The sequence below is a fragment of the Natator depressus genome, chromosome 2, assembly GCF_965152275.1.
Source record: "Natator depressus isolate rNatDep1 chromosome 2, rNatDep2.hap1, whole genome shotgun sequence".
NCBI lineage: Eukaryota > Metazoa > Chordata > Testudines > Cheloniidae > Natator > Natator depressus.
Window position 1 is genome coordinate 136,610,353 of NC_134235.1, and position 25,867 is coordinate 136,636,219.

Consider the following 25,867-nt stretch of genomic DNA (forward strand, 5'->3'; position numbering starts at 1 on the left):
GAGAAGACGGAGAGAGAAAGAGAGAGAGTGTGTTGGGAGGATTGTGTGTGTGTGTATGTGTGTATGTGTGTTTTGGGGGAGTGTGTGTGCGCGCCTGTGTGTCTCAGTGTGTTGTCTCTTTAAGCAGAGCACTCACCAGTTTGAACACTTGTTCAGACAGCAACAGCCACCTGCAGCACCCACTCCTTACCCAGAGGCAGCAGCACAGACAGGCTCCTCCCCGTCTCCCTACCCCATTTAGTGGAGACTGGGTACATGGGCAGGGAGACACCCTGACAACAGCCCCCCACGCTTTGCGCAGTAGACAGGAGGCAGGCTCCCAGTCCTGAGCAGTTTGGCCAGGAGCGGCTCCACGGCAGGAGAGAGGGGGCAGGAGTGAGGGGGAAACCCCTGTTCCAGAGAGTTATCTGGCTGGTCTTTCAGCTGCCCCCTCTGAAGCTCAGATCATCAGTCCACCCTCTCCAAACTCTGCCGCTCACCTGCCTGGCTGCCTCCATAAGCCCAGCTGGCTCTCAGCAGGACAGGTGAGAGATACCACACAGCACAACTCTGAGCTGCACACAGCGCCCCCCCACCGAGTGCAGCGCCCTGGGCAGTAGCCTCCCTCGCTGACCCCTAAGGCTGGTCCTAGTTCCTCACCATGCTTTGCTGTTGTAGTTCCCAACCTGTAGTTCCCACACTCACAGTCGCAAATTTCCCCAAAAATGAGAGTTCTGCACTGCCCAGCCCTCTCCTCATTAGTTCAGTTATTAAAGATCCATTGCCCCATAAAAGGTCAATATTCAATAGTTTGCTAATTTAAGTGGAGTTACCAAACAGTTCAGTTTAAACACAACACTGGATTAGTTTAGAGTAAAAATAATATATTTAACTACAAAAAGAGATGGATTTTAAGTGACTAGAAATATAAAAGCGGCAAAGAGTCCTGTGGCACCTTATAGACTAACAGACATATTGGAGCATAAGCTTTCGTGGGTGAACATCCACTTCGTCAGATGCATCCCACAAAGTGGGTGTTCACCTACGAAAGCTTATGCTCCAATATGTCTGTTAGTCTATAAGGTGCCACAGGACTCTTTGCCGCTTTTACAGATCCAGACTAACACGGCTACCCCTCTGATACTAGAAATATAAAATATTCAGGTCAGACATGGGTACTTCCTAGTAGCTAAAACTTAACAAGCTACACTTCGTTCAAGATAAAATCCTTACCACCTATTCCCAGCAACAGGGCTGACCTAATTCTTAAGTCAAAGGGCTGGTTCATTTGTCGTCTTAGGTAAACAAAAGAGAGAGAGAGAGAGAGAGCACACTTGGGGTTTTCTGTTCCTTTCTTTTGTAGTCCAGTTAACCTTTGAAGTGGATTCATCTGAGAGTTACCCCTCAAAGCAAAGTTTACTCAAGCAGTAAAGAAGGCTACACAGAGTATGGTAGTGAAGGAGCTCCATATCCTTTCTTCTAATCTGGGTTTGCTGAAACGAAAATTTCCTTTATTGCCTGTCAGCTCTTCTTGCTGCTGTCTTGAGGACCCTGTTTACTACTTATGTAAATGTAAATTGAGTTTAACACACATTCCTTTGTTTACGATAGATCTGTTTAATAACTTTTGTCTAGTCAGGGCTGTGTGGTTTTGAACAAGTGCTCATAACATCATACAGGGGGATTTTGTGACTTTACATATAATGTTGCTACATACATTTGTGACATACTGGGGCACAATCCAGACTAGTGGGAGGGGGGCTGTGTCACCCCTGCCCTGCAACGTTGGATGCTTCATGATGCCTTGCTACGGTAGCTCCCACCTGGGCCGCTCGGTATGCAAGCCACGTCCTGTGTGTCTGTGTGTAACTGCAGCCTGCCACCTACACCCTGGCTCCCATCAGCCTTGGTTATACGGCAGGGTGACCCCAACACAACTTCAGCCCTGGATCTTCCCACAGAACTACATGTCCTATACTTCCCAGCCCTCTCCTGGACAGTACAAAGTTCATTATTCCTTTAAGGGAATAATATGCCAATCAGCTTATTACTTTAAGTAGTTACCCAAACACTTCAATTTAAATACAGTAGATTTGATAACATCTATCTCTTTGTAGTTAATAAACAGTTTTAAGTGAGTGTGAATTAAAAGTCAGAAATGGTTACAAGTAAAATAAAGATAAAACACTTGCTAGCATTTACTTAAAAACTGTCTTATTTGCAAAGCAAAGTTTCCTACCATAAGCTCCAGCAGATTAGTGACCAAACAATCAGGTGAGGACCCCTCCCCAAAAGTCCAATGGCAATTTCCTTTTGTCTTCTCAGGTGCAGAGAATGAGGTGGGCAGGAAGAGCGTACCTTAGGATGTTTGTCCCTCCTTTTTATAGTTTCAGTCCCCGTCTTGAAAAACATTTCCAGCTCACACCCAGGAGCCAGAGTCTATGTGGAAGGATATTCCCTGCTGCTTTTTTTCACTTGTTTGAACTTTCTTTGTTTTCCCTCCCTGCTTGATGACTCACTTTACTGCTTAAATAAAAATTAAGGCAATCACACATTCCTTGCTTTGTTTAGGATAGACCTGACTTTTGCCTTAGCAGGGCTGTGAGGTTTAACAACATCCTACAGGGAAATCTTATAACTTCACGTACAATGTTGCCACACATATTTTATCAGGACAATACTGACCAGCAAATTATAAGTTTTCAAATGATACCTTACAAGGCATACGTTGTACAAAGATTATTACAATAGCTTGTAGGGTGTGAATACAGGGGTGTATTCTGCCACAACATTTCATCATGATATTGTTGACCAGTGAGTTATTAATTTTTAATTGATCTCTCACAAGGCACATAATCTAGTGTGTAATGTGGAATTTCATATATGGTAATTATTATTATTAATTTTTATCAAATAACAAATCAGAGAAGGAGGTGTTGATAAAAGATAGGGTGTCATCTTGGCTATAAAAAGAGTGTACTGAGACTTAAGTCTTTGCCTTTGTTTGTGTGCATGTAGCCAATTCATTGGCCTATTTTATCCCCAACAGATCTCTGGGGTTAGTGTGGCATTCTGTACCTATGCTGACATAGACCTGTTCCTTGTATTTGAACTTGAAGTTAGAAGTGGTTTTTGTCTGCTACAACAAGCAATGGTTGTTTGCTTTGCTAGGCTTGTGAGGTAACCTGTGGGCCTGGTTGGTGGTCCTCAAATAACCTTACATAAATGGGGAATTGTCATGGAGTGGGTCTGTTTACAATGGGTTCCTGCAGGCACTGGTTCTTTGCCCTATGCTGTTTAACATCTTTATCAGTGACATGGAAGAAGACATAAAATCATCACTGGTAAAGTTTGCAAGTGACCAAAAAATTGGGGAAGTGGTAAATAATGAAGAGGATAGTTCACTGATTCAGAGTGATCTAGATTACTTGGTAAACTGAGCACAAGCAAACAATATGTGTTTTAATACGGCTAAATGTAAATGTATACATCTGGGAATAAAGAGTATAGGCCACACTTACAGAATGGGGGAGCAGTGCCTCTGAAAAAAGATTTCATGGTGTGGGGTGGTTAATCAGCTGAACATGAGCTCCCAGTGTGACTCTGTGACCAAAAGAGCAAATGCAATCCTGGGATGCATAAACAGGGGAATCATGAGTAGGATTAGAGAGATTATTTGACCTCTGTTTTGGCACTTGTGCAACTGCTGCTGGAATCTTGTATCCAGTTCTGGAGTCAAAAATTAAATGGAGGGTACTGATAAATTGGAGAGGGTTCAGAGAAGAGCCACAAAAATAATTAAAGGATTAGAAAAAATAGTGACAGACTCAAGGAGCTTAATTAATTTAGCTTAACAAAGAAAAGGTTAAGTGATGACTTGATTACAGTCTATAAGTACTTACATGGGGAACAAATATTTAACAATGGGCTTTTCAGTCCCACAGTGAAAGGCATAACACGATCCAGTGGCTGGAAGTTGAAGCTAGACAAACTCAGACTGAAAATAAGTCATACATTTTTAATGGTGAGATCAAGTGGGCACTTCCCTAGGGCACACTGGGGACTGCTCCCCTGTCCCACGGGGGTTGGATTGGGCTGAGCCTCCCCTGCTCCCAGGGCATTTGTGGGGAATCAGTCTGGGGTCCCATTCCCCAGGACATTTTGGGGGATTGCTCCCCACTACCCCTGGGCCCACTCTGCACTCACCTGACTTGCCAGCTCCAGCACCCTTTGCTCCTGCTCTCCCAGCTCATCCTGAACCCAGTAACTGAGCCCTCACTCACTGCCAGTGGCTACCCCTGCCAGGGGAGGGTACTAGCATGCTGGGACCCACAGAGTGATTCCTCCCAAGCATAGGGCAGGGAGGGAGCATTTGCAAATTCCCCAGCCCTAGGCAGAGGCATCAGGGATCATTTACAAAGTGGATGTCCTCTTACTTGCCGTCCTGGATGGGGGTTTCTGCTCTGCCCCTCCAAGACTGCAGCCTTCCCCACATCTTGTGCCTGCAGGGATCCAGTGTCACTGGCCATGCAGGACGCTGCTCCACTATCATGACCCCACTCCCTTACTCGCTGTCGCCAGCCAGCAATATGGGAGCTGTCCCCAGGCAAGAACTGTTCAGCAACGAGATGGTCTCCCCCGTGGCCAGGGCTTGTCCTCCTCATTGCAGTCCTGGCCAGGAGTCTGTATGCACCAGGCCACAACAACTGCAGCGTTCAACACACCTCGTGCCCTATGTCTTCTTGGGCCACTTGGCTGTGCAGGGAGCCCCCTCCAACTTCACTATATCAGTGGTGGGAGAAAGGCCCCTGCAGCTCCACTGTCAGAGCCATCCTTAACTGCTGCAGCAGCCTCACCAAGCCATGGTTTCCATGGCCCTCATAAAGTGGCTCCTGGTTGTGGTGAATTGCCATGGTAACAAGATAGCTTCATGAGGCTCCATTATGTAGATCCCAGTTTGAGCCTCACCTCCAGCAGCATTACATTCTGGCATTATGTTTACATTTATGGAGAGGAGAGAGTGAATAACCTGACAGATTACAAGCTCTTCTTGTGTGCTTAGTTATGTTAACTTTTTAATATATATATGCTTAACTATCCTAATAATATATATATGCATACTCACACATATATAAAATGTGGCTTTGGGGATTGAGAATTAGCTTCTGAATTCTTTGGTTAGGCTGTGCCTCATTTGCCTGGACTGATGGAGCTGCCCTGGTCTGGTAAATTGAAACTGTTTCAGCTTAGTAGCTGGTCTAAGCACTTCCTGGCGTGAAGAAACTCCTTGTTATTTTGCCCCATTTGGTCCAAAATGGTCCAAGTTTGGTGATGTTCCAGGTATGTTACAAAAGACCTCTGTTTGAATAGGGTTTTTGGAGATGGCTGACATGCTTCCCACAAAAATAAAGGAGTGAAAAATGAGGCTTTTTAGGTGGCTGACTGAGTTCCTATTAAGATGATTACTGCTGGGATTTTACTGCATTATTATTGATGTGCTAGGCTTGGTTAGGCATCTTTTTAATTAGTTTAAATCTAAATAAATTTAAAAAATGAAACGTTAAAATATATAAATATTTTCCTACTGTTACTTTTCCTAGTGTAACTGACCTGCTGATACTGCAGCAATTGTTTATCTTTTTTAAGCCCAAGAAAGGGGAAGAAACCGTGAGGAGGATGTATTTTAGTTGAATTCTTTTTGTGTCTGCCCCTCCGCAGAGAGTAAGGAAGGACAACTTAGTTAGAGGGGCCCAGAGATATCTAGAGGAAGGGTGTGGTAGTTACTGGACATGTTCAGTAGCTGTTTCTGAATCTGGCAGAGGGTTTCCAATGAGGGCAAGCAGTATTGCAGGTTCCACACATTCCCCATCTAATTGCTGAGCCAATTGGAGCTTAGGGAGGAAAGGTGATAGATAACAGGAGATTGAGATAACTCTGTAGGCTCAGCAGCCATTCCATGAAGGGCCAAGAGATACATCTGCTGCACGGGCTGCATTCCAATACCTATAACACTGGATACAGGCAACAGATTCCCTATCTTGCTAGAAAACAAGGAGGCAATCAGCTCTTAGCTCAGGGACTAGAATTGCTGTTGACTGTAACGGTCTTCCAACTGTTGTTTTGCTGAGGAGCTTCTGGAGTGTTTGGAAGGGAACTGAGGGGCTGCCCCATTCTCCACAGGCTCTGGAGAGTCCACATGACATGCCTATATTCTGAGGCCACACTAGGGAGAATTAGAAATCATCTCTATGAGAAGATCAGAGGGCAATGTGTTTGATTGTGTGTACTGAAGTACACAAATGTATGTTTTTGCTGGAAACCTTGCATTGAACTATATGTAACAGCAACAAAGTGGGGTTTGCTGCCCAATAGCTTTGTTTAAGAAGTTCTACAAAAACATTCCAAATACTGTTTGCAACTGTTTGTGGATGTATTAAGGTGCAGGAGAAAGAAGGCATGTAATAGTGTTACACATAATATTAGCTCAGAACCCTCTTACCTCTTATACATGTATGCAATTACTAAAGCTGTCACAGAGATGTTAGGGGATTATGAACAGAGTAGGGCAATTAATGGATTTTTTGGTTCACTGGCAATTCCAAAAAGTCAGGAAAAAAATTCAGGTCATACTGAACATTCAATTTTTCAAAATATTTTAGCAAATCGAAAAAAGTAAAAAATACACATTTGTGTTGGATCGAAACAAAAAGTTTTGTCTTGAACTGACCTGAAATTTAATTTTGAGTTCAGTGATTTTTAGAAAAGCAAAGAAATAGAGTCACAAAAATGGGGCAAATAAGGGCCTCCCTTATAACCCACTGATGAGGGTGTTCTCCTGGGGTGTAGGAGACACAGGTTCAATTCTACCTTCTTCCTGATGTAGAGAAGGGATTTGAACATGGGTCTCTCATATTAGTAGGGTGTCTTAGCCATTGTGATATGGTAGCATAGGCTCTCTCAGTCTTTTCTGTTGAAGCTGTTCCATTCTTTATAGATTAAATAGTCATTGGAGCACACTTGAATTTGGGTCTTCCCCAGCCTTTTGAGTCATTCTTTCACTCTTTCCCTGGCCCAGTGACTATTCATTGGCATCATGAATGTATTAAATGGGGAGGAGCTATGTATGCTATCAAGTTAAATGAGGCTTCTTGTCACTGTGACAGCAGAATCAATTGGGACTGTATGGGGTGCATATAAATGGGAAGTTATGCGTGTTGGGGAGCAGAATTAATTACAAGGCTGTTTTGGAGGGATTATCAATGGGTACAGATTTAATGTTTCAATGAGAGAATGAATTGGTGCTGTAGGAGGGCTGAACTGACTTTCAGAAGAAAGAGAGAGAGGATGAAAGAATGGGCAAAGCTGGGAAAATGGTAACAGGGATCTATCCCTCAGTCTCTCCCATCCTCTCAATCTCTCCTATTTAAATTCATTCTCTCCTCTCTGGAAGTTTTGCCTCCTCTTCCCCTGTTTTATAATAGGAAGGAAGATAAAGTGGATTGAAAAGGGTTTGGGGGGAGAGAGCACTCTACAGCTTTACACAAGGAGAAGAGCAAGCAACTCGCTCTCCATTTCTATAATACAGAATGAAAGTACATAGGGATCGTGTGGGGTTTTCCATCTCCTCTCCCTTGGTGCAGGCAGTGGTTATGGGGAGTAGTGAAAGAGGAGTTGTCATAAACCACCACAACATTGGGACCCTTGTCCACACCAAGCAAGAAGAGCTGAAAGGCTCTGCACCATCGCAATATGATGCAGTTCAAAAAAAAAAAAAGAAAATCCCAAAAATTCTGGGTGCATTAAACAGAAGTGTCAACTGTGAGACACAGGAGGTAATTGTTCCACTCTACTTGGCACTGGTGAGGCCTCAGCTGGAGTACTGTGTCAAGTTTTGCACATCATGCATTAGAAAAATGTGGACAAATTGGAGACAGCCCAGAGGAAAGCAACAAAAATTATAAAAGGTTTAGAAAACCTGACCTATGAGGAAAGGTTAAAAAAAGTGGCCATATTTAGTCTTGAGAAAAGAAGTCTGAGTAGGAACCTAATAAGTTTTCAAATATGTTAAGAGCTATTATAAAGAGGACAGTGATCAACTGTTCTCCATGTCCACTGAAGGTAGCACAAGAAGTACTGGCCTAATCTTTAGCAAGGGAGTTTTAGGTTAGATATTAGGAAAAACTTCCTAACTATAAGGGTAGTTAAGTACTGGAATAGCTTACCTAGGGATGTTGTAGAATATCCGTCGCTGGAGTTTTTTAAGAACAGGCTAGACAAAATATTTGTCGGGATGGTCTAGGTTTACTTGCTCCTGCCTGAATGTGGGGGGATGGATGAGGTGAACTGTCGAGGTACCTTACAGCCATGTATTTCTATTATTCTGTGATCATTTACACACATTTGTGCAAATCTGAATGTGATTTTTGTCAGCTGATGTTGTCAAGTATGTATTTTGTATACACACACATATATTAATAATAATATTTGTTTGAGTATTAGGCCATAGTGCCATTGGGTAGTTTTAGTTATCTTTGTGTAAAATGGGTTCAGAAGCCTTCAGGCACAAGCACAAAATAAACAAAAAAATATTATGAGTTGGTTTTAAATATCTCAATGTAGAACAATTTTTAGTGAACAAGATTGATGCAGTAATGTTCTCTCAAAATGAGAGACAGAGAGAAGCAAACACTTGTGCAAAATGAAAAATAAAAAAGAGTGGATGAAAGCAACAGATTACCATTTCTGAGGAATACCAACTGTTTCACATTGCGCTTTGATAATATTTTTATTCTAGGTTACACTATTCAGGAGGGTGAAGAGCCCACACTATTGAAGATGCTCTTTCCAACCCCAACAGATTTCTTTACACTTTTGAAAACCCTCTACACTTTTCAAAGTTTGAAAAAAAGGGTGTAGGGTTGAGGAGGAGGTTAAAAACGTTTTCCTGAAAAAAATAAAATAAAATCTCACTCCTAAGAGAAAGGAACAATCCCTCCACAAATTCTAGTAGCCTTATTTTCTTTCAGTCCAGGAATGTCCAGAATGTACCTAAGATCGGCATCCTTCCAGCTCTAAAATCATCTAAGATGACCAACTGTTTCTAATTTGTTCCCCTCTATGTTATGTTTCCTTACCTCATTCACAACCATTCTCATTACTTGTTCATCTGAAACAATGATATAGGAAGTACAAGAGGAAAAAAACCTCTTTTAAACGAGTGTTAATGATGAGAATATTTTGCTACAGAAATCGAATGACAAAGCTGGGAAAACATTGACTCTCCTTACCGTTGTCTTGTAGGAATGTCAGCTCTGCTGGAGAGGAGGCCCGCAGAAGAATGAGGGAGTGTGATGGACTTACTGATGCATTGCTATACGTGATTCAGTCTGCTCTTGGGAGCAGTGAAATTGATAGCAAGGTTTGTCATCTTTGTCTTTGTAGAAGTGGAAAAGCAAGGAATAAAAAAGGAGATTTAAAAATATATATGGGGATTGCACTGGGTACATGAGCAGGGCAGAATTTGGCCCTTAATCTCTTTGGCTTTCTTTCTATTGAGCAGTGTTTCCATATACTGTATATGACTGCTCTGGAATTATATTTGTATATGTACTGTATAGTGTGTTCTCTCTCTCTCTCTCTCTCTCTCTCTCCTCTTTTGTTAAATTATTAGGAAAAAATAAATGAAACTTTGGCTTGAGAAAGGCACCAATGCATGAAGCTCTGTGAAAACTTCCACACACAGCTGTGCAAATTTATCTCTGAGGCGCTGTGCCATCTGTTTATGAGCTACCCTAACAGCTATGCAGTGTTTTTTGTGAGGCGGACCGTGAGGAAGTACAGTGGTTGCCATTACAAATCAACATTTGCAAACAGATACTACACAGTTACCAGTTTTACTTCATATTCTAAATAGAAAGTGGAACTGTGGATACACCTATGTGATAAATATTTGTGAATGGTATTTTTTTTTAATACCAGCCACTGTAGGCTGGCACCAGAATACTAGGGCTGTCGATTAATTGCAGTTAACTCAAGTGATTAAATCAAAAAAATTAATTGTGATTAATCACAGTTTTAATCTCACCATTAAACAATGCATCCGATGAAGTGAGCTGTAGCTCACGAAAGCTTATGCTCAAATAAATTGGTTAGTCTCTAAGGTGCCACAAGTACTCCTGTTCTTTTTTCATTAAACAATAGAATACCAATTGCAATTTATTAAATATTTTTGGATATTTTTCTACATTTTCAAATATATTGATTTCAATTACAACACAGAATACAAAGTGTATAGTGCTCACGTTATATTACTATTTTTATTACAAATGTTTGCACCGTAAAAATGATAAACAAAAGAAACAGTATTTTCAATTCAGCTCATACAAGTACTGTACTATAATCTCTTTATCATGAAAGTGCAACTTACAAATGTAGTTTTTGTTTTTGTTATATAACTGCACTCAAAAACAAAACAGTGTAAAACTTTAGAGCCTACAAGTCTGCTCAGTCCTACTTCTTGCTCAGCCAATTGCTCAGACAAACAAGTTTGTTTATATTTATAGGAGATAATGCTGCCCGCTTCTTAATTACAATGTTACCTGAAAGTGAGAACAGGCTTTTGCATGGCACTTTTGTAGCCAGTATTGCAAGGTATTTACATGCCAGATATGCTAAACATTCATACCCCCCTTCATGCTTCAGCCACCATTCCAGAGGACATGCTTCCATGCTGACGACGCTCATTAAAAAAATAATGAGTTAATTAAATTTGTTACTGAATTCATTGTGGGAGAATTGTACATTTCCTGCTCTGTTTTACCCCCATTCTGCCATATATTTCATATTATAGCAATCTCAGTTGATGACCCAGCACATGTTGTTCATTTTAAGAACACTTTCACTGCAGATTTGACAAAAGGCAAAGAAGGTACCAATGTGAAATTTCTAAAGATAGATACAGCACTTGACCCAAGGTTTAAGAATCTCCCTTCCAAAATCTGAGAGGTATGAGGTATGGAGAATGCTTTCAGAAGTCTTAAAAGAGCAACACTCTGATTCAGAAACTACAGAACCCGAACCACCAAAAAAGGAAGTCAGCCTTCTGCTGGTAGCATCTGACGCAGATGATGAAAATGAACTTGCATCGATCCACACTGCTTTGGATTGTTATCGAGCAGAATCCATCATCAGCATGGACACATATCCTCTGGAATGGTGGTTGAAGCATGAAGGGACATAGGAATCTTTAACGCATCTGGCATGTAAATATCTTGCGATGCTGGCTACAACAGTGTCATGTGAACACCTCTTCTCATTTTCAGGTGACACTGTAAACAAGACGTGGGCAGCATTATCTCCTGCAAATGTAAACACACTTGATTGTCTGAGTGACTGGCTGAACAAGAAGTAGGACTGAGTGGACTTCTAGGCTCCAAAGTTTTATATTGTTTTATTTCTGAATGCAGGGTTTTTTGTACATAATTCTACATTTGTAAGTTCAACTTTCATGATAAAGAGATTGCACTACAGTACTTGTAATGGGGGAACTGAAAAATACTATTTTTTGTTTTTTACAGTGCAAATATTTGTAATCAAAAATCAATATAAAGTGAGCACTGTACACTTTGTCTTCTGTGTTGTAACTGAAATCAATATATTTGAAAATGTAGAAAACATCCAAAAATATTTAAATAAATGGTATTATATTATTGTTTAACAGCACGATTAATCACTGTTAATTTTTTAATTGCTTGACAGCCCTACAAAATACTTGTTTCATTTTACATGTACAGTAACTAGGAGATTAATACAGTTCTTCAGAGATGAAAGGTACTACTTAATAGTTCTACTTAATAATTAAAAGAACTCCAAATAATTGCCAATTAAAAAATTTGTGATTGTGAAATCAGTATTACGGGGAAGGGAAGTGTTTTAAATTCTGTGACATGTTATTAATTATTTCACATTTCAAGACAGTGGTTGCAAGCACTAACACAGAAATGCCAGTTGTATCTAACATTAGTTTCAAGTACATTTCACAGTTCATGCATGCTGTGAAGTGCTTGTAACTGTACCTTTTGGATTTTCAGATTGCTAATCTGAGCAAAGTGCATGGACTTTTCCTATAGATTCAGTAGAGAAATATGGAATCTGTGAAAGAATCTATGCTCCCTGCTATCTTGTATGCATGCTTGTGGTAATCGACAATCAATTTACCATTAGTAAACGTTTTTATGGAAGTGATTAGTGAAGAAGCCCATCCACTAGCATCGAGAAAACCAGCAGCTGTGCAGTACCTGTGTAGTGCCGTTTTAATAATAAATAATGTATCCACCAGAGCAATTGAAGTGGAGTCCTTCCTTCCAAAGGCCACTAAGCAGGAGTAGAGCCATTCTGAATCCTATATTACCAGCCAAAGGATGACAGTAAATTCTGCAGTCCTAGAGCCTACCTCTTAGTAAAGGAAGGTCCAGGGGACCTGCAGAACTTCAGCCCCACTCCTGCCCCCAAACCTCCATGTATGACAATGCATAACAAACGCCCATGGAACTGGGCCCCATGCTACTCAATTGGTATGCATCCTCTGCAAAGAACTGATTAAGAAAAGTACTGGTTATAGTCTACCGTTCAATAATGGCACAAAGTAGCTGCTAGTAGTACTAATTGTATCCCTACTTACACTGTTTATACCGCCCCCCATGTACACCTCCACGGAGGTGGAGCCAAGATTTAGGATTTTGTATGTACTGATTTATTTAAAGAGCATTTCAGTTTTCCTTTGAAAGGTAAGCAGGTTAACCACGTTTTCAGTCCCCCAAGAAATGAAGGACATATTTTTCTTACTAGACATTGGCAAACCAAATTAGAGAAAATAAGAACTAGCCTTCAACCAAAGTCCAAATCAAATTTGTTTTTGAGATTTGAAGTTCTGTTAAATTTTCCCCATCATTTTTTTCTATAATGGGCCCACTCCACTTCCAGGTTCCAACTAGGATCATACACAGAAAGGCTAAAATACCGAGAGAGAGGGGCTATTCCTAAGGTATTTTCAACTTGAATGGAAGCAGGAAAAACTTTGCAGACTCCAGTGGGGTAGATCAATTATAAGCATATTAAATTATGGGTACTCTTGCAAACAAAAACTCAGAACCACTTAAGGTTTTCTCACTCCTGCTTCGTATAGAATTGACAAAAGAAATAAATGCTGTGAGAAATAATAGCATCATTTTTCTTTTTACTAGGTGGGGCTGTAATCCGTGTGCGTTCTGTGCTTGTGTGGATCTTGTTTGCCATATTTTTGCCTCTGCTACTCTCTCGTGTTGAATTCAGCATGAAATTCAGAACCACAGTAGCAATGTCGTTTAAAAACATTATCCAGAGCTCTATGCCTCACTAAAAAGAGGCTTTATGATCCTGCCAAGTTTTCTAAACCTTTCAAACAGTGATTGTCTAGGGAGTGCTTAGAAACAAACAGAAAAGAATATCGTTGTACAAATGTATGTGCAAAGATGGATTACGTTCCTCCATTCAATATACACACCTAAAAAAGGAGAGGTTTTTTAGCCTTTTTCTCTTTTTCTCCTCCTTTTTAGACCGTTGAAAACTGTGTATGCATTTTGAGGAACCTCTCATACAGGCTTGCTGCAGAAACGTCTCAGGGACAGCAGATGGGAACAGACGAACTCGATGGGTTACTGTGTGGTGATGCTAATGGCAAAGATACAGAGAGTTCAGGATGTTGGGGCAAGAAGAAGAAGAAAAAGAAATCCCAAGATCAGGTAATGGAAGTTACTTTCAGCAATGAGAGTAAGTGCCTATCAGTGAGATAGGCAGAGTTAATATATTGTGTTTGTGAGCATGTGATAAAAAATGCGTAGCAGGATCACCTTAACAATTATAAATTGCTTGGTAATTAATGGTGAGCCATTTATAATTAAGGGTGAAAACTCCTAAAATACAAACATAATTTATGCTCACTTTATGGCCCCTTTGCATTGCTTGTGTAAAGGGGCCATAGTGCCAATTAAAATCAGGCCCATATGTGTTTATTTGCTTGGATGTCCTGTAGGTCGTAGTTCTGCACTGAAGAAAAGATTCTAGTCAGAGACATTCATTTATTCCACAATTTCCAAAAAGGACTGCAGCACAACTATCACAAAACAGTTCTTCCAAGATCTAACTGCATTTGGCTAAACAGAATTTGTACCAGTATCTGTAACAGTACTACCAAACAGCTTCCAATGATTGTATAATTGCTTCTGTTTTCACATAGTGGGATGTTGAAAGAGTTGCTGAAGCGGACAGCAGGAACTGGAGAGGCAGGCAGAACACATCGTTTTCTGCCATTCCCAACCCTAAAACTTTTAGCTGAGGGCGAGGATTGACTCCATAACTTTATAGTATTGTCTCTGAGTGTACAAGGCTTTTCTTAAGAGAGAATTTGTCCATTTGATTATAGTATTCCATCTGTATTTATGTGAGCTAAAATGAGTTATGATTCAGGAATAAATGGTCAGCATTGTCCATAAGTGTCACGATTACAAGGGTAATTGCCTTTCTGTCCACTTTATGGACTCTCTGAGTGCTCCCCACCAGGTGTCAAGTCTTTTGCCTTCACCAATCCTGGGATGGAATCATACAATTCTCCCACTCCTAGCCCAGGGCCTGGCCACAGTACACCATGTATCAACTGTTCTTATCCTGCAGGTCCAACCAAGTTTGGGCACCTGTAGTTCTTCCCTTCAGGAGTCTGTGACCAATTATGTAGAGTGATCACACAGCCTTCTTAAAACAAAAGTCGTGTGTATTTTATTTGTAAAGACAAAGCTTTTAGAGAAAAGGGATTTTAAAACAACAAACAGCATACACACGTCTATCTTATCTAAAGACATACCATCTTCAGGTGGTAACCTGGGCATTGCTAACTTCTTCAGATACCTTCAGGGAGGTGCTGAGTCTCAATCTGGTTCCCCACAACAACTACCACCCCTCTGTTGAAAGAGAGTCCCTTTTAAACCATGCTATAGTTCCCTTGTTCTGCTGTGTTCCCAGGCTTTCTCTCTTCTGATCAAAACCCATCCTTCAGGCTCAGCAGAAGATGGAACCAGAGTCTCCAGAGACAATGGTTCTGACATTGTAGCTTAGCAACTCTCATGTGTTTGCTCAGGGGAGGCTTATCTTGAGCTGTTTGTTTCCTTCCTGCCTGTTTTTTCCAGACAAACTCCTGTTGAGTTAATTCAGTATGTTCATAAATTACCACAGGGCAGTTCCAAATATGTCACAATGAAGATTTAGCTATTGGAAGTAGTTGAGCATTGACATAGTTGCACTGTCTGCTGAAAGATTACCTCTAGATGTTGAGAGAAAACCAAAAAGTATTGTGACTAAGAAGGGGAACAAATGGAAAAGAGTCTCCAGCTCATATTTCAGTGTAGCTAGCAAACATCTGTAGACTGTGAAATTTAACTCAAGTAGTTCAACTTGCTCAAATATTTAAGTTGCTCCATTTTATTTTTTAGCTAAGTTACATTTTAAATGTATTTGTTATCTCCTACTTTTGTTCTTTTCTGTATTTCACTGAGAAGTAGATTACAACTCAAGGTTTGAGCATTAGCTTGCTAAACCCAGGGTTGTGAGTTCAATCCTTGAGGGAATTGCCCCTTAGGGATCTGGGGCAAAAATTGGGGATTGGTCCTGGTTTGAGCAGGGGGTTGGACTAGATGATCTCCTGAGGTCCCTTCCAACCCTGATAGCCTAAGTCTGAGAAGGGATGGCAGAATACTATTACCATGAAGGCCTTTGTAATATTACTATTGCTTAGTGTTACTATTGGGTACTGGAATGTGAAGTTTTTAATGATGGCAGAAGGGAACTTTTTCCACTTCTCTTCAGAATTGTTTTCCCGTGCAACCATTTATTTATGTTTCAAAAGGATCTTTGTAGAACAGTACACCATTGACTATACCTGAGGTTATACAAGTAAATGATCTAGAGGTATAGAAAATATACTTGCGAATATAAAGGTAAATTGTATTAATGGGAAATAACTACAGGTATATTAACAGTCTAAATTGCTGTTGTTTAATGAGTCAAGTTTGGAGTAAAATACAAGCCTTGAAAAACATATTAAAAACAAAGTTAAACTACTGGTAAGATTCTAATTTCACCCATGCTGATGTAATTAAATATTCCAATAGTCAAACAGCTTTTATTTTGTATTGACTTCTGTCAGGGATTTTATATGCTACAATATAATGAAAGAAAGTGTTACAAAATGACAAAGGAAAAATAGTTGCATTATGTCATATACATTTTATAGCTGCCTCATATTCCACCTAGACTAAACTCATCATCCTTGTTCCTGATCTTTGACAGTGTAACTATATTAGGTGAAGTCTTATTGCACTTGCACTGCTAAGATTCCTGAACTATCTAAACACAGTAATTAAGGATGCAATGAAAAGCCTGAATTCTGAAGTTTCTGGCACTAGAAGGTTTACACAAACCCTCTATCGTTTTAACAAGGGTTTGTACATTTAGTTTCCTTTAATTTTCATTATTTTAAAAGAAGAAAAACTCTGAATCCTTGTCAGATCCTGTGACAGAGTGCTAGCAGTAGCTCCCTGATCACTGAGGTTGCTGCAGCATGGAGAAGACCGTAGGTTTAATTGGAATCAGTCATCCTGTTGCTGGTGGGGGTTACTGACACTGGTTGGCAATTGTTGAGCTACTGAGGCAATTGAGTCGATAACGGGGAGGATATATAATTGGGAGGAACAGGAAGTAAAGAGGGAGCTCCAAGGGTGAGCTGACTGGAATAGTGAAGCTGTGTGAATGGCCTCCTTCTGTACACCTGTGCTATGTCCTGTCCTGTTTAGAAACAGGATTAAAGGTGTGACTGAGAGACCACAGAAACAGGCTAGGCATTGCTGCTCACTGGGTAACTGAAGAGGTGCCCTGTGACATGCCCTGGGATTGTAACTCTCTCAGTCGAGAGACGGTGGCTTGAGAGGTGACCTGTATGAGAGCTGGAAGATCCAGACATAATGGAGGAGATGCTGCGCTGGTAGTGGAGCAACAAAAAGAGATAGAGAAGACCTAGCAGGCAGAGAGGCAAATGCTTCTGGGTTGGCAGGTAGAGCAGGAATGAGCATTGCAGGACTTTATCCAAGAGCAGTCTCAGTTACAGCAGCAGCTCCTGCACTGGTTGGTGAGTTCCTATGAGGGAACTGGAAATTGGACAGTGGGCCTGAGGCTATGTAAGAAGGCCCCAGGGATGATCCTGGTGCCTTTTTGTTAACTTCTGAGTGGGTAGCTATCCGTGCTGGATGGGACACGGGTACTTTGGCACTATGACTTGCCCCTTACCTGACTGGCAAGGCTCAGGTGGCTTATGAGTACCACACCAAAGACTATGCCATGCTGAAGGCTGCTATTCTGGACAGGATGGGCCTGTCAATGAAGAAATAGTGTCACAAATTTAGAGCTGCCAGATGGAACTGCAGGATCATCCCTATGCTTTTGTGCAAAAATTATCTGACTGAGCCAATCTGTGGTTGAAACCAGACAAACAGGACACAGGGACCATAATACTCAATTATTCTTGAGCAGTTTACACAGAGCCTCCCCAAGGCTGCAAGAGTTTGGGTTCAAAGCCATCAGCCAGAATTGCTAGAGGACACTGTAAAATTAACAGAGGAGTATTTGGAAGCAGCTCTTCCATGAAAAGAGTTCCGTCCCCCTACATCAAGGGAGGGGGGAAAGACTGTTGAGGAATCCTATTAATCGAAGCCCGGAAAGGAAATACAAGAGGCAAACAAGAGTGCCCCTAGCACTAACTCAGTGGTTTGTTACCAATGTGGTAGCAAAGGATATACAAAAACTAAGACTGACCATACATGGACTATGGGTTTGTGGAGTTCTGTGGGTGCACTGGTGTAAAAGGTGGGCCTGGGATAAAGACAATTCCCATCAAAGTAGGCTGGAGAACCACAAAGGGCATGGTAGATTTGACAGCCGCGTGCTGCCTCATACAGAGTACATTGGTTAGATTGCAGTGGCAACAGAAGGGGGTGATGATAGCAATCCACTGTGTACATGGGGAAAAGAAGACTTACTTTGTGGCAGCTGGAAATAGAAGGAAAGTTTAAGTGTCAGAGAGTGGATGTGGTAAAGTCGTTGCCCTATGCAGTGATAATAGGAACTGACTAGACTCTTATTTCCCTTATGTAAAAAGAGCAGAGGACACAGAGAGAGACCCCAATGATGAGGTCCACGTAAAGAAATCTTGATGGCAGGTTCTCCGGGTAACTCTCCAGGGGCACTGTTTAATGACCCTAGACATATCACAACAACTGCAGAGAGAATTGAGATCTTGGAGTGAGGAAGAAATACTTGAGAAGGAGGCAACAGATCCAGGAGTGATAGATCAAAAATATCTAGTGGAGAAGGAGGGCAGAAGGTCCTCTGACTCACCGGAGGAGCAAGCCATGGGCAAAGCCTTGGAAGAAAGACCTACTGAGGAGTGAGACAAGAGTCCTGATAATGAGACCTTGGCGGGTGAACCCAAATAGTCTCAAGCCTATGGCAAGAGCAGTCAGGGGATGAGAGGTATCACGATATTGAGGCTCTGAAAGGACAACTTACTCAAGTAGATACAAGCCAGGAGCAAAAGAAGCTAGAGGAGAGGGCCATGGAATGTGATTGCTGTGATGACCTGTGGGCTGAGATGGAACTGTGGGAGAAATTTCCACCCTCTGAGTGTACGTTTGTGAATAGAAAGCAGGAGACCCTCACTGATAGCCCACGGAAGGCCAGTCTGAAAGGGGCCAGGAAGCCCTAGTAGTACCCCAAATCCATAAAAAGGATAGGGCTTGGATGCTGAAGAAGACCTCCCATGGAGGCAAGGAAAGGTCTCAATTGAAATAAGGGTGGAGGTATGTGAGGTTGCTGCGGCACAGAGAAGGCTGCAGGCGTAATTGGCATAAATCAACCTGTTGCTGGTGAGGATTACTGACACTAGGTGGCAATAGTTGGGCTAATGAGGCAGCTGGCTGCGTAACAGGGAGGATATATAATTGGGAGGAAGAGGAAGTAAAGCGGGCACTCAGAGTGGGCTGGGTGAAGGAGAAAATCTGTGTGAAGGACCTCCTGCTGGGTACCTTTCCTCTGTCTTTTCCTTATTGAAAACAGAGGATTAAAGGTACATTTGGTGGGAAAGAAACAGACTATGTGCGTTTGTGCCTGAGACACCACAAAAACAAGTTAGGCAGTGCTTCTTGGTAGCTGAAGGTGCACCCTGTCACAGACCCTAACTGAAATTTTATTAGGTTTAATTTCAAGGGACTCCATGTGGTTCAGCTTGAACACTAGATCTGCAGAGATCTCACTAGAAAACTCACAAGACACAAGGTTCTTTAAGGATACTTCAGAACACATTAAAAATGCTTAGAGGCCCAAAGACGTTCAGTGCATGACCTGCATTAAAAGGCATGGTTCAAAAAACTTCAACTGACCCATGCCTTGTAAATCATTGACACAATAGCCTGGAGCAGCTCCTAAAGAAATATTATAGTCTGCTGCATTGATTACTATTTGGGATATGATTAAATATGTCATTAGGAGATTGCATATCTCAGAAGGTATGTGGTGGGAATTTCAAAACCACCTAAGTGACTTGGGAACACAAGTCTGAGTGAAAATGTATAGGATTTGTATTCCTAAATCACCTTAGCAATTTTGGAAATCCCACACACAGTGTGATTCACTATCTCTTTTGTACATACGTTCATTAGAAAGCATGTCAGTGTTTTTTCAGTAGGACTTTTGTTATACATGTGTCATACAGATTTGTAACACCTATGTACTTCCTGAATTAATGGGATCACAGAGGGGTACAACCCCATCAACCTCAATGTACTTGTGCCCACTCACGTCATCAGTGAATTTGACACATGTTCTATAAAAGTGCATTTCTAATCAGTGTCATTTTTAAGTTAAGAAATAAAAGAATAACTGTAAACTGCAACTATGTGTTTTGATTTTTTTTCATGACACATCCTACCTAATTCACAGCACCCCGTAGCCTACATAGTTTTCAAGACAGACTAGGTTATATCAAGGCAACATTATAAGTCAGATCAAAGAACTGACTGCAAGCTAGGGAGAAGTTACATATATATTGAATTAGAATGCAACGTTCAACTCCTAAACCAGGAATTCGTGGCTGACCCTTCATTCATACAGACCCCCCAGAAGTCTATTTTTTTTTTCTGTATTTATCATATATAATACTGTTCATCCAGAAGAATCTCAAATACTTTACAGACAGAAACAGATCCTCGGGTGTTGTAAATTGGTGAAGCTACGTTGATTTTAATGCATTTAGAAAACATTGATTGCAGTGAAGCTCTGCCGATTTAGAATAGCTGAGGTTTTGGCCTGCTGTATAAATATAAATACAGCATTCGTATCATCCACTGTTGAGATGTAGACTCCATTGTGTACCTTCAACAGTATGCAGAAAGGTTTAGGAAAATAAATTACACGGATTAGAATGTGGATGGGATAGAAGGTCTAGCACCGCTATTCTTGTGAAAATACTAAGCAGTCAGGACCTCAGTTTTATATTGTATCACTTTTTCTGAATCATAGTTCCACTGACACTGGCCACTGTCACCATGCTGGGATATTGGTCATTACTGAGTCAAAAAGGAGAGTGCCTCCTGCTAAATCACAAGCATGGCTTTACGTCAGTTTTTACAAATTGATTCCCATGTGATGTCCTGGGCAACCTTTTTTTCCATCCCGGGGAAGAGTGATTTGTAAACTTTATGATAATAGAATTCTTCAACACTTGAGCAAAGCTTTAGAGAAGCCCATGGGTGAACTAATGATCTCCTCACATGAATTGATGAAAGTTTCATTTAGTGTGTAGAACAAGACCTTTGATACTTACCTTTACCCTCCTAACCCTTTAGTGAATTTAAATATGGTAACAGATATGTCTTGGAAAGGATAATATTAGAGCACAATAATAGTGTTTGGGTATGGGTGTCTCACAGTGTCCCTAATTTGTAAACCTGTTTATTTGTGTTGCTTTGCCTATTCCATTTATTGATGAATCTCTAAACAATAAATAAAATTCTATGAACATTTTCTCCTAGGTTAAGATTGTATCATCTTGTTCCTGCATTTCACACTAGCACAAACAACGTTGCAGCATTGATTACCATTACATTCTTTTCAGAATTCTTTATACCATAGCTGTTCCCTCTAAATCTTCTTTTTTTCTTCAGGCGCACAGAGTTAATCTAACTCTTTTGGCTGGATGCCTTAATACCTATATTATTCTGCTTGCCCTCAGATATACTTTTTCTATTTCTACAATCATTCATTATCAGCACACAGCAGGGCGAAGGCCTCTGCAGAACTGCTCTTGTCCATCAAACTGAAGTGTTTAATATCCTTTTTATAAAAATAAAATTATACTCACTAGACTGTTATACAGTGAGAGAATAGATTATACTTGCTTCAGCACTTAGATAGGCACTTAGGCGATAGGCACCCTGAAATACCTTAGATAGATTGGTATTTAATATTTCTAATAATGTGTCACAACTTTTTTCTGCTTTTAACCTTGACAACACTCCTTACCCTGGCATTAAATACCTATTCTCAGAATCTCACGTGTCGTTCCATCCTTCTGGCAAAGCAAGAGTAGGGAGGACAGAGTGAGCCTCATGCAGCACTCATTAATACCATTCCATAATCCCCTTGACCGCTGTTAACTGTACCAAACATGTCTTAATATGTCATTGATTTAAATAGAATGTTAGTGGATGACAGCAGATGTGATAGAGAACTATAAGCAAGAGTGTTAATCAGCCTGGTAAATTTCTTTCCATACACCCTCCTACACTAACTGTCTGAGCTGTTTTGGAAAGTGAGAGATCTTACCTACTAGGAGACTGTATAAAACCTAGTTTTTACCTGTTGACAGGGCTAACACTATCCCAAGCTCAAAGTACATTTTACAGCAATTTTTAATCCCAATTACTTTACAAAAAAAGAAAGGTGACAGCTCAGCTATATCCTCCCTGTCAGTCTTGTTATAGAATTGTAGAATGGAAGGGACCTCGAGAGGTCACCTAGTCCAGTCCCCTGCACTCATTCCAAGACTAAGTGTTATCTAGACAATCCTTGACAGGTGTTTGTCTAACCTTACATAATACGGTGGTTCTCAACCAGGGGTACGTGTACCCTTGGGGGTACACAGAGGTTTTCCAGGGGGTACATCAACTCATCTAGATAGTAGCCTAGTTTTACAACAGGCTACATAAAAAGCACTAACGAAGTCAGTTCAAACTAAAATTTCATACAGACAATGACTTCTTTATACTGCTCTATATACTATACACTGAAATGTAACTACAATATTTACATCCAATTGGTTTATTTTATAAAAAGATGGTAAAAATGAGGAGTAAGCGATTTTTCAGTAATAGTGTATTTTTATGTCTGATTTTGTAAGCAAGTAGTTTTGAAGTGAGGTGAAACTTAGACTCCTGGATGTGCCCAGCCTCATTCATATCCTACCGTATGCACATTCTCCACAGTGCCACAGAAGAATTCTCTAATTTGTCCCCTCAGCCCTACACCCTCACCCAGCATACACAATAGCTCCATTTATATATATATAATTCATTTACAATAATCTGTTTAAACTTTTTTCTGCATGGTTTGATATTTTTTTTTACTATGCCTTTTTTCATCTGTTTTCAATGGCAATAATCCAGCCTCCAACTACAGCAATGCTCTGTCCTTTATACTAGAACATGTACTTCCCAGGTACTTTCCTGTTCTGAGCTACTTCGTCTCTCTGAATGTATCAATAAAGCTTTTAAGCTCCTAACTATTTTATAATATGGTTCTATAGATAATCCTAGCTGTTGATGTACTCAGGCAAGTCTACACAGAACAGCTTGGGGAGGGAGCAAAGGAGAAGGAGGACAATCTCCCTCATAACTTTTGAGTGAGTAAGTGCTCTAACCATTGGGGCTAAGGAATATTCATATGTGGGGCTCCCTCAATCTGTCCTGTTAAAGCTGTTACATTCTGGATAAATAATTAAAGATTAATTGGTGCAGTGGGTTTGGATCCTGGGCTTCCCACATCCCATGTGGGACGTGAGTTTATAACCACCAGGCTATAGACTTATTCACATACTTGTGCACTCTTGCTCTCTCAGTCCAAATTACTCTTTAAGGGAGAGAGAACACACACTCCTCTCATTGGTGGCTCCTTGCCCAGTATGCTGGTATTTATGAATCATGGTCTAAGGTGCCTGTCTCTCCCCACTCATTGTACAGGAACTTGGGTGCCTAACTCATGCTTGTGAATCCCAGTGATTTTCTAGGTGTCTAAAAGTTGGGAATTGTGATTCTGAGCATTATACCCCGTAACTCCTTTTGTGCATTCAGGCCCTAATCCCTTGAACCCACAGTATTTTATAACCTGTGAAACCTGAAAGAAAATAACATCAAACAATAGAGCACAATATAAATACAGTAATTACTCAGCAACCTTATCTTCTCATCAGACAGAGTTGGCATGAACTGTAGATTGTTTCTAATGGACTGTTCACATGAGAACGTTCATTCCTTTCTGAAAAATTCTTGAATCCAAACCCACATTATGTCTCTTCAGGCTCCAATTAATTACTTGGATCTTATAAAAGGCCTTAGTGATTTAATTCTCCACTAACATGATGGTTTCCTTTCCCCCTTTTCCACATGATTGTGGTTCACATTTAAATATATACTTGTTGAGGAAGGATAAAAGCTAAAGGCAATTTTATAAAAATAACTGCTATGTTCAAACAGTGCTAAAATTCACAGTTGATAACAGAAATAGTGGAAATTGGCAATAGTCCAAAAAAATCAGTTTCAATTATGGATGGGGCTGAATTCATAGCTTTATGTGTTTTTAAAAAATTAAAGACATGGATAATTTTGGGGCATTTACTTTTCCTCTCTTGTGATTAAAAACAATTTTGACTAATTTAGTAGATATATTTGATCTCAGTAGGAGTATGTAAAACTTCGTAAGGAAAAGAACAGCTTTGAAAACTATAACATAAAATATGCCTTTCTTTTTGTGGTGCTTTTAAAAACTGATTGGGTATTGTTATTCATTAATACCATCAGTTGTTTATACCAGTTGCAGCTTATTCTCAACCTAGAGATCATACAGAATTAGTGTTGCTTTATCTTTTTTTTAAAAAATGAGCAAAACAAAGACACATTTCAGTTCAACTTCTTACTTACAGAAGTTTCTCCAAACAGCTGTCAGCTTAATTCAGAATCACTACCTCTACTTTGATAAAAAGAACCAGCACTGGGCTCAGTCCTAATTTCCCTTAAGTCTTTACCAAAACTTTACCAAAGCTGGAGTAAGATCCAGTTTACAGTCTGCCACAGAATCCCAATAACCAGCAAAATCAAATCTGCTGAAGATTCACAACAGCACAGCCAGCCAAACTCTTGGTATCATTTTTTGAAAAATTAAAAACAAAACTTTAATTTAATAAAAACTGCAATAAAGATACGTGAGATTAACTTCTGCTTGCATCACCAAGCATTGCTATTATTCTTTCCTCCACAATTCTTTCTTACATTCCCCTCTGTGGTCCTTATTTATGGTCACCTGCTACTCAGTTAACACCCATCAAACTACAGAACCATAGAGACTTCAACATCAGACCACTGCACTGTAGCCATTAACTTCTCCACATCACATCTTGTCACTTTTCAGATGGAACCAAATATCCCTGATTGTGATAATTATGCCACTTACAGTAGCATGATCTCTATAGCCACCCTATTCATTCTTCCAGGTCTAGAGGGAACAAAATAAATATGACGAGAAGTGATTAAGAAAAATAATGGTAAAAACAAGGTAGCTGCTAATAATACACATTATACTCTACTTAATCTTGTTATACCACCAATCACACACACGCATTTGGCACGGCTTCATTTATCTTTTCCGTTCCTTACTAAGGAAAGATGTACCAGATTTTGATCTCATTTACACTGGTTTTAAACTTTTCTTACTCCTGTTTTACTGTTATTTATGATTACCAGTGTGACATCAGAATCAGTCCCGGAATCTTTATTTTGATTACAAGTGGCACTTTTGAAATGAGACTGACCTTCTATTTTACCTTCTGTCAGGAGCCTTGAGCTATAACAGCAACATTTCAAGTTAAATACGATTACCAATAGCCTGACACTTCATGCTTTCGCATGCTAGGTGGATAGGTTGTAAATCCTACTACTCTAGGGAGGTTAGCTACTCCTTCAAGAAAACAAAAGCTTCATCTTTGCTGGCTAAGGAATCCAATAAAACCATGTTTAAACAGCATTCCTAAGACAGCGTGGGTAGGGTTTCCCAAAGGAAAAAATATTTTGAGGACTTGTGGAATGGGCCAGCGCTGTCAAGTTCTCTGTATGATGATTCATCAGCAGTCCAACTTATCAGAGAGGGCTGTGCCCATTCATGTGGTCCTGCCAGTGTGTAATGTTGCTGACAGCAGTCAGATGCTATGGTGATGAGTCCCAGGTATATACACAGATAGATAAATACATGCAGACTGTTACTGGGTTGAGTCATTAGTCTGAGCTCAGTATGAAAGATTCAAATAAAAGGATGCATTACCTTAAAGATCTGCTATTAAGGATATTAATATTCGTTTGTGACTCTCCTTACCTCAGCAGAGGGCATTGTGCCTGCTGTTCGTTAGTCATGAATGTCCTAATCTTAGCAGGCCTTTGAGTTACTTCTGAGATGGAAGGAAAAGCAACAATGCACAAAATTCTTGCTTAAC

The 25,867-nt window shown here is 40.4% G+C and overlaps 1 protein-coding gene across 10 annotated transcripts in view; it reads left to right on the top strand.

The window, feature by feature from the left end:
• CTNND2 (catenin delta 2) overlaps positions 1-25,867 on the top strand; it is a 1,172,806-nt gene that overhangs the window by 1,030,605 nt on the left and 116,334 nt on the right. For all 10 annotated transcript variants that reach the window (XM_074945030.1, XM_074945027.1, XM_074945025.1 and 7 more), the window contains 2 exons: positions 9,280-9,397; positions 13,572-13,757. In XM_074945030.1, coding sequence (XP_074801131.1) covers positions 9,280-9,397; positions 13,572-13,757 — 304 coding nt within the window. The remainder of the gene's footprint in view (positions 1-9,279; positions 9,398-13,571; positions 13,758-25,867) is intronic.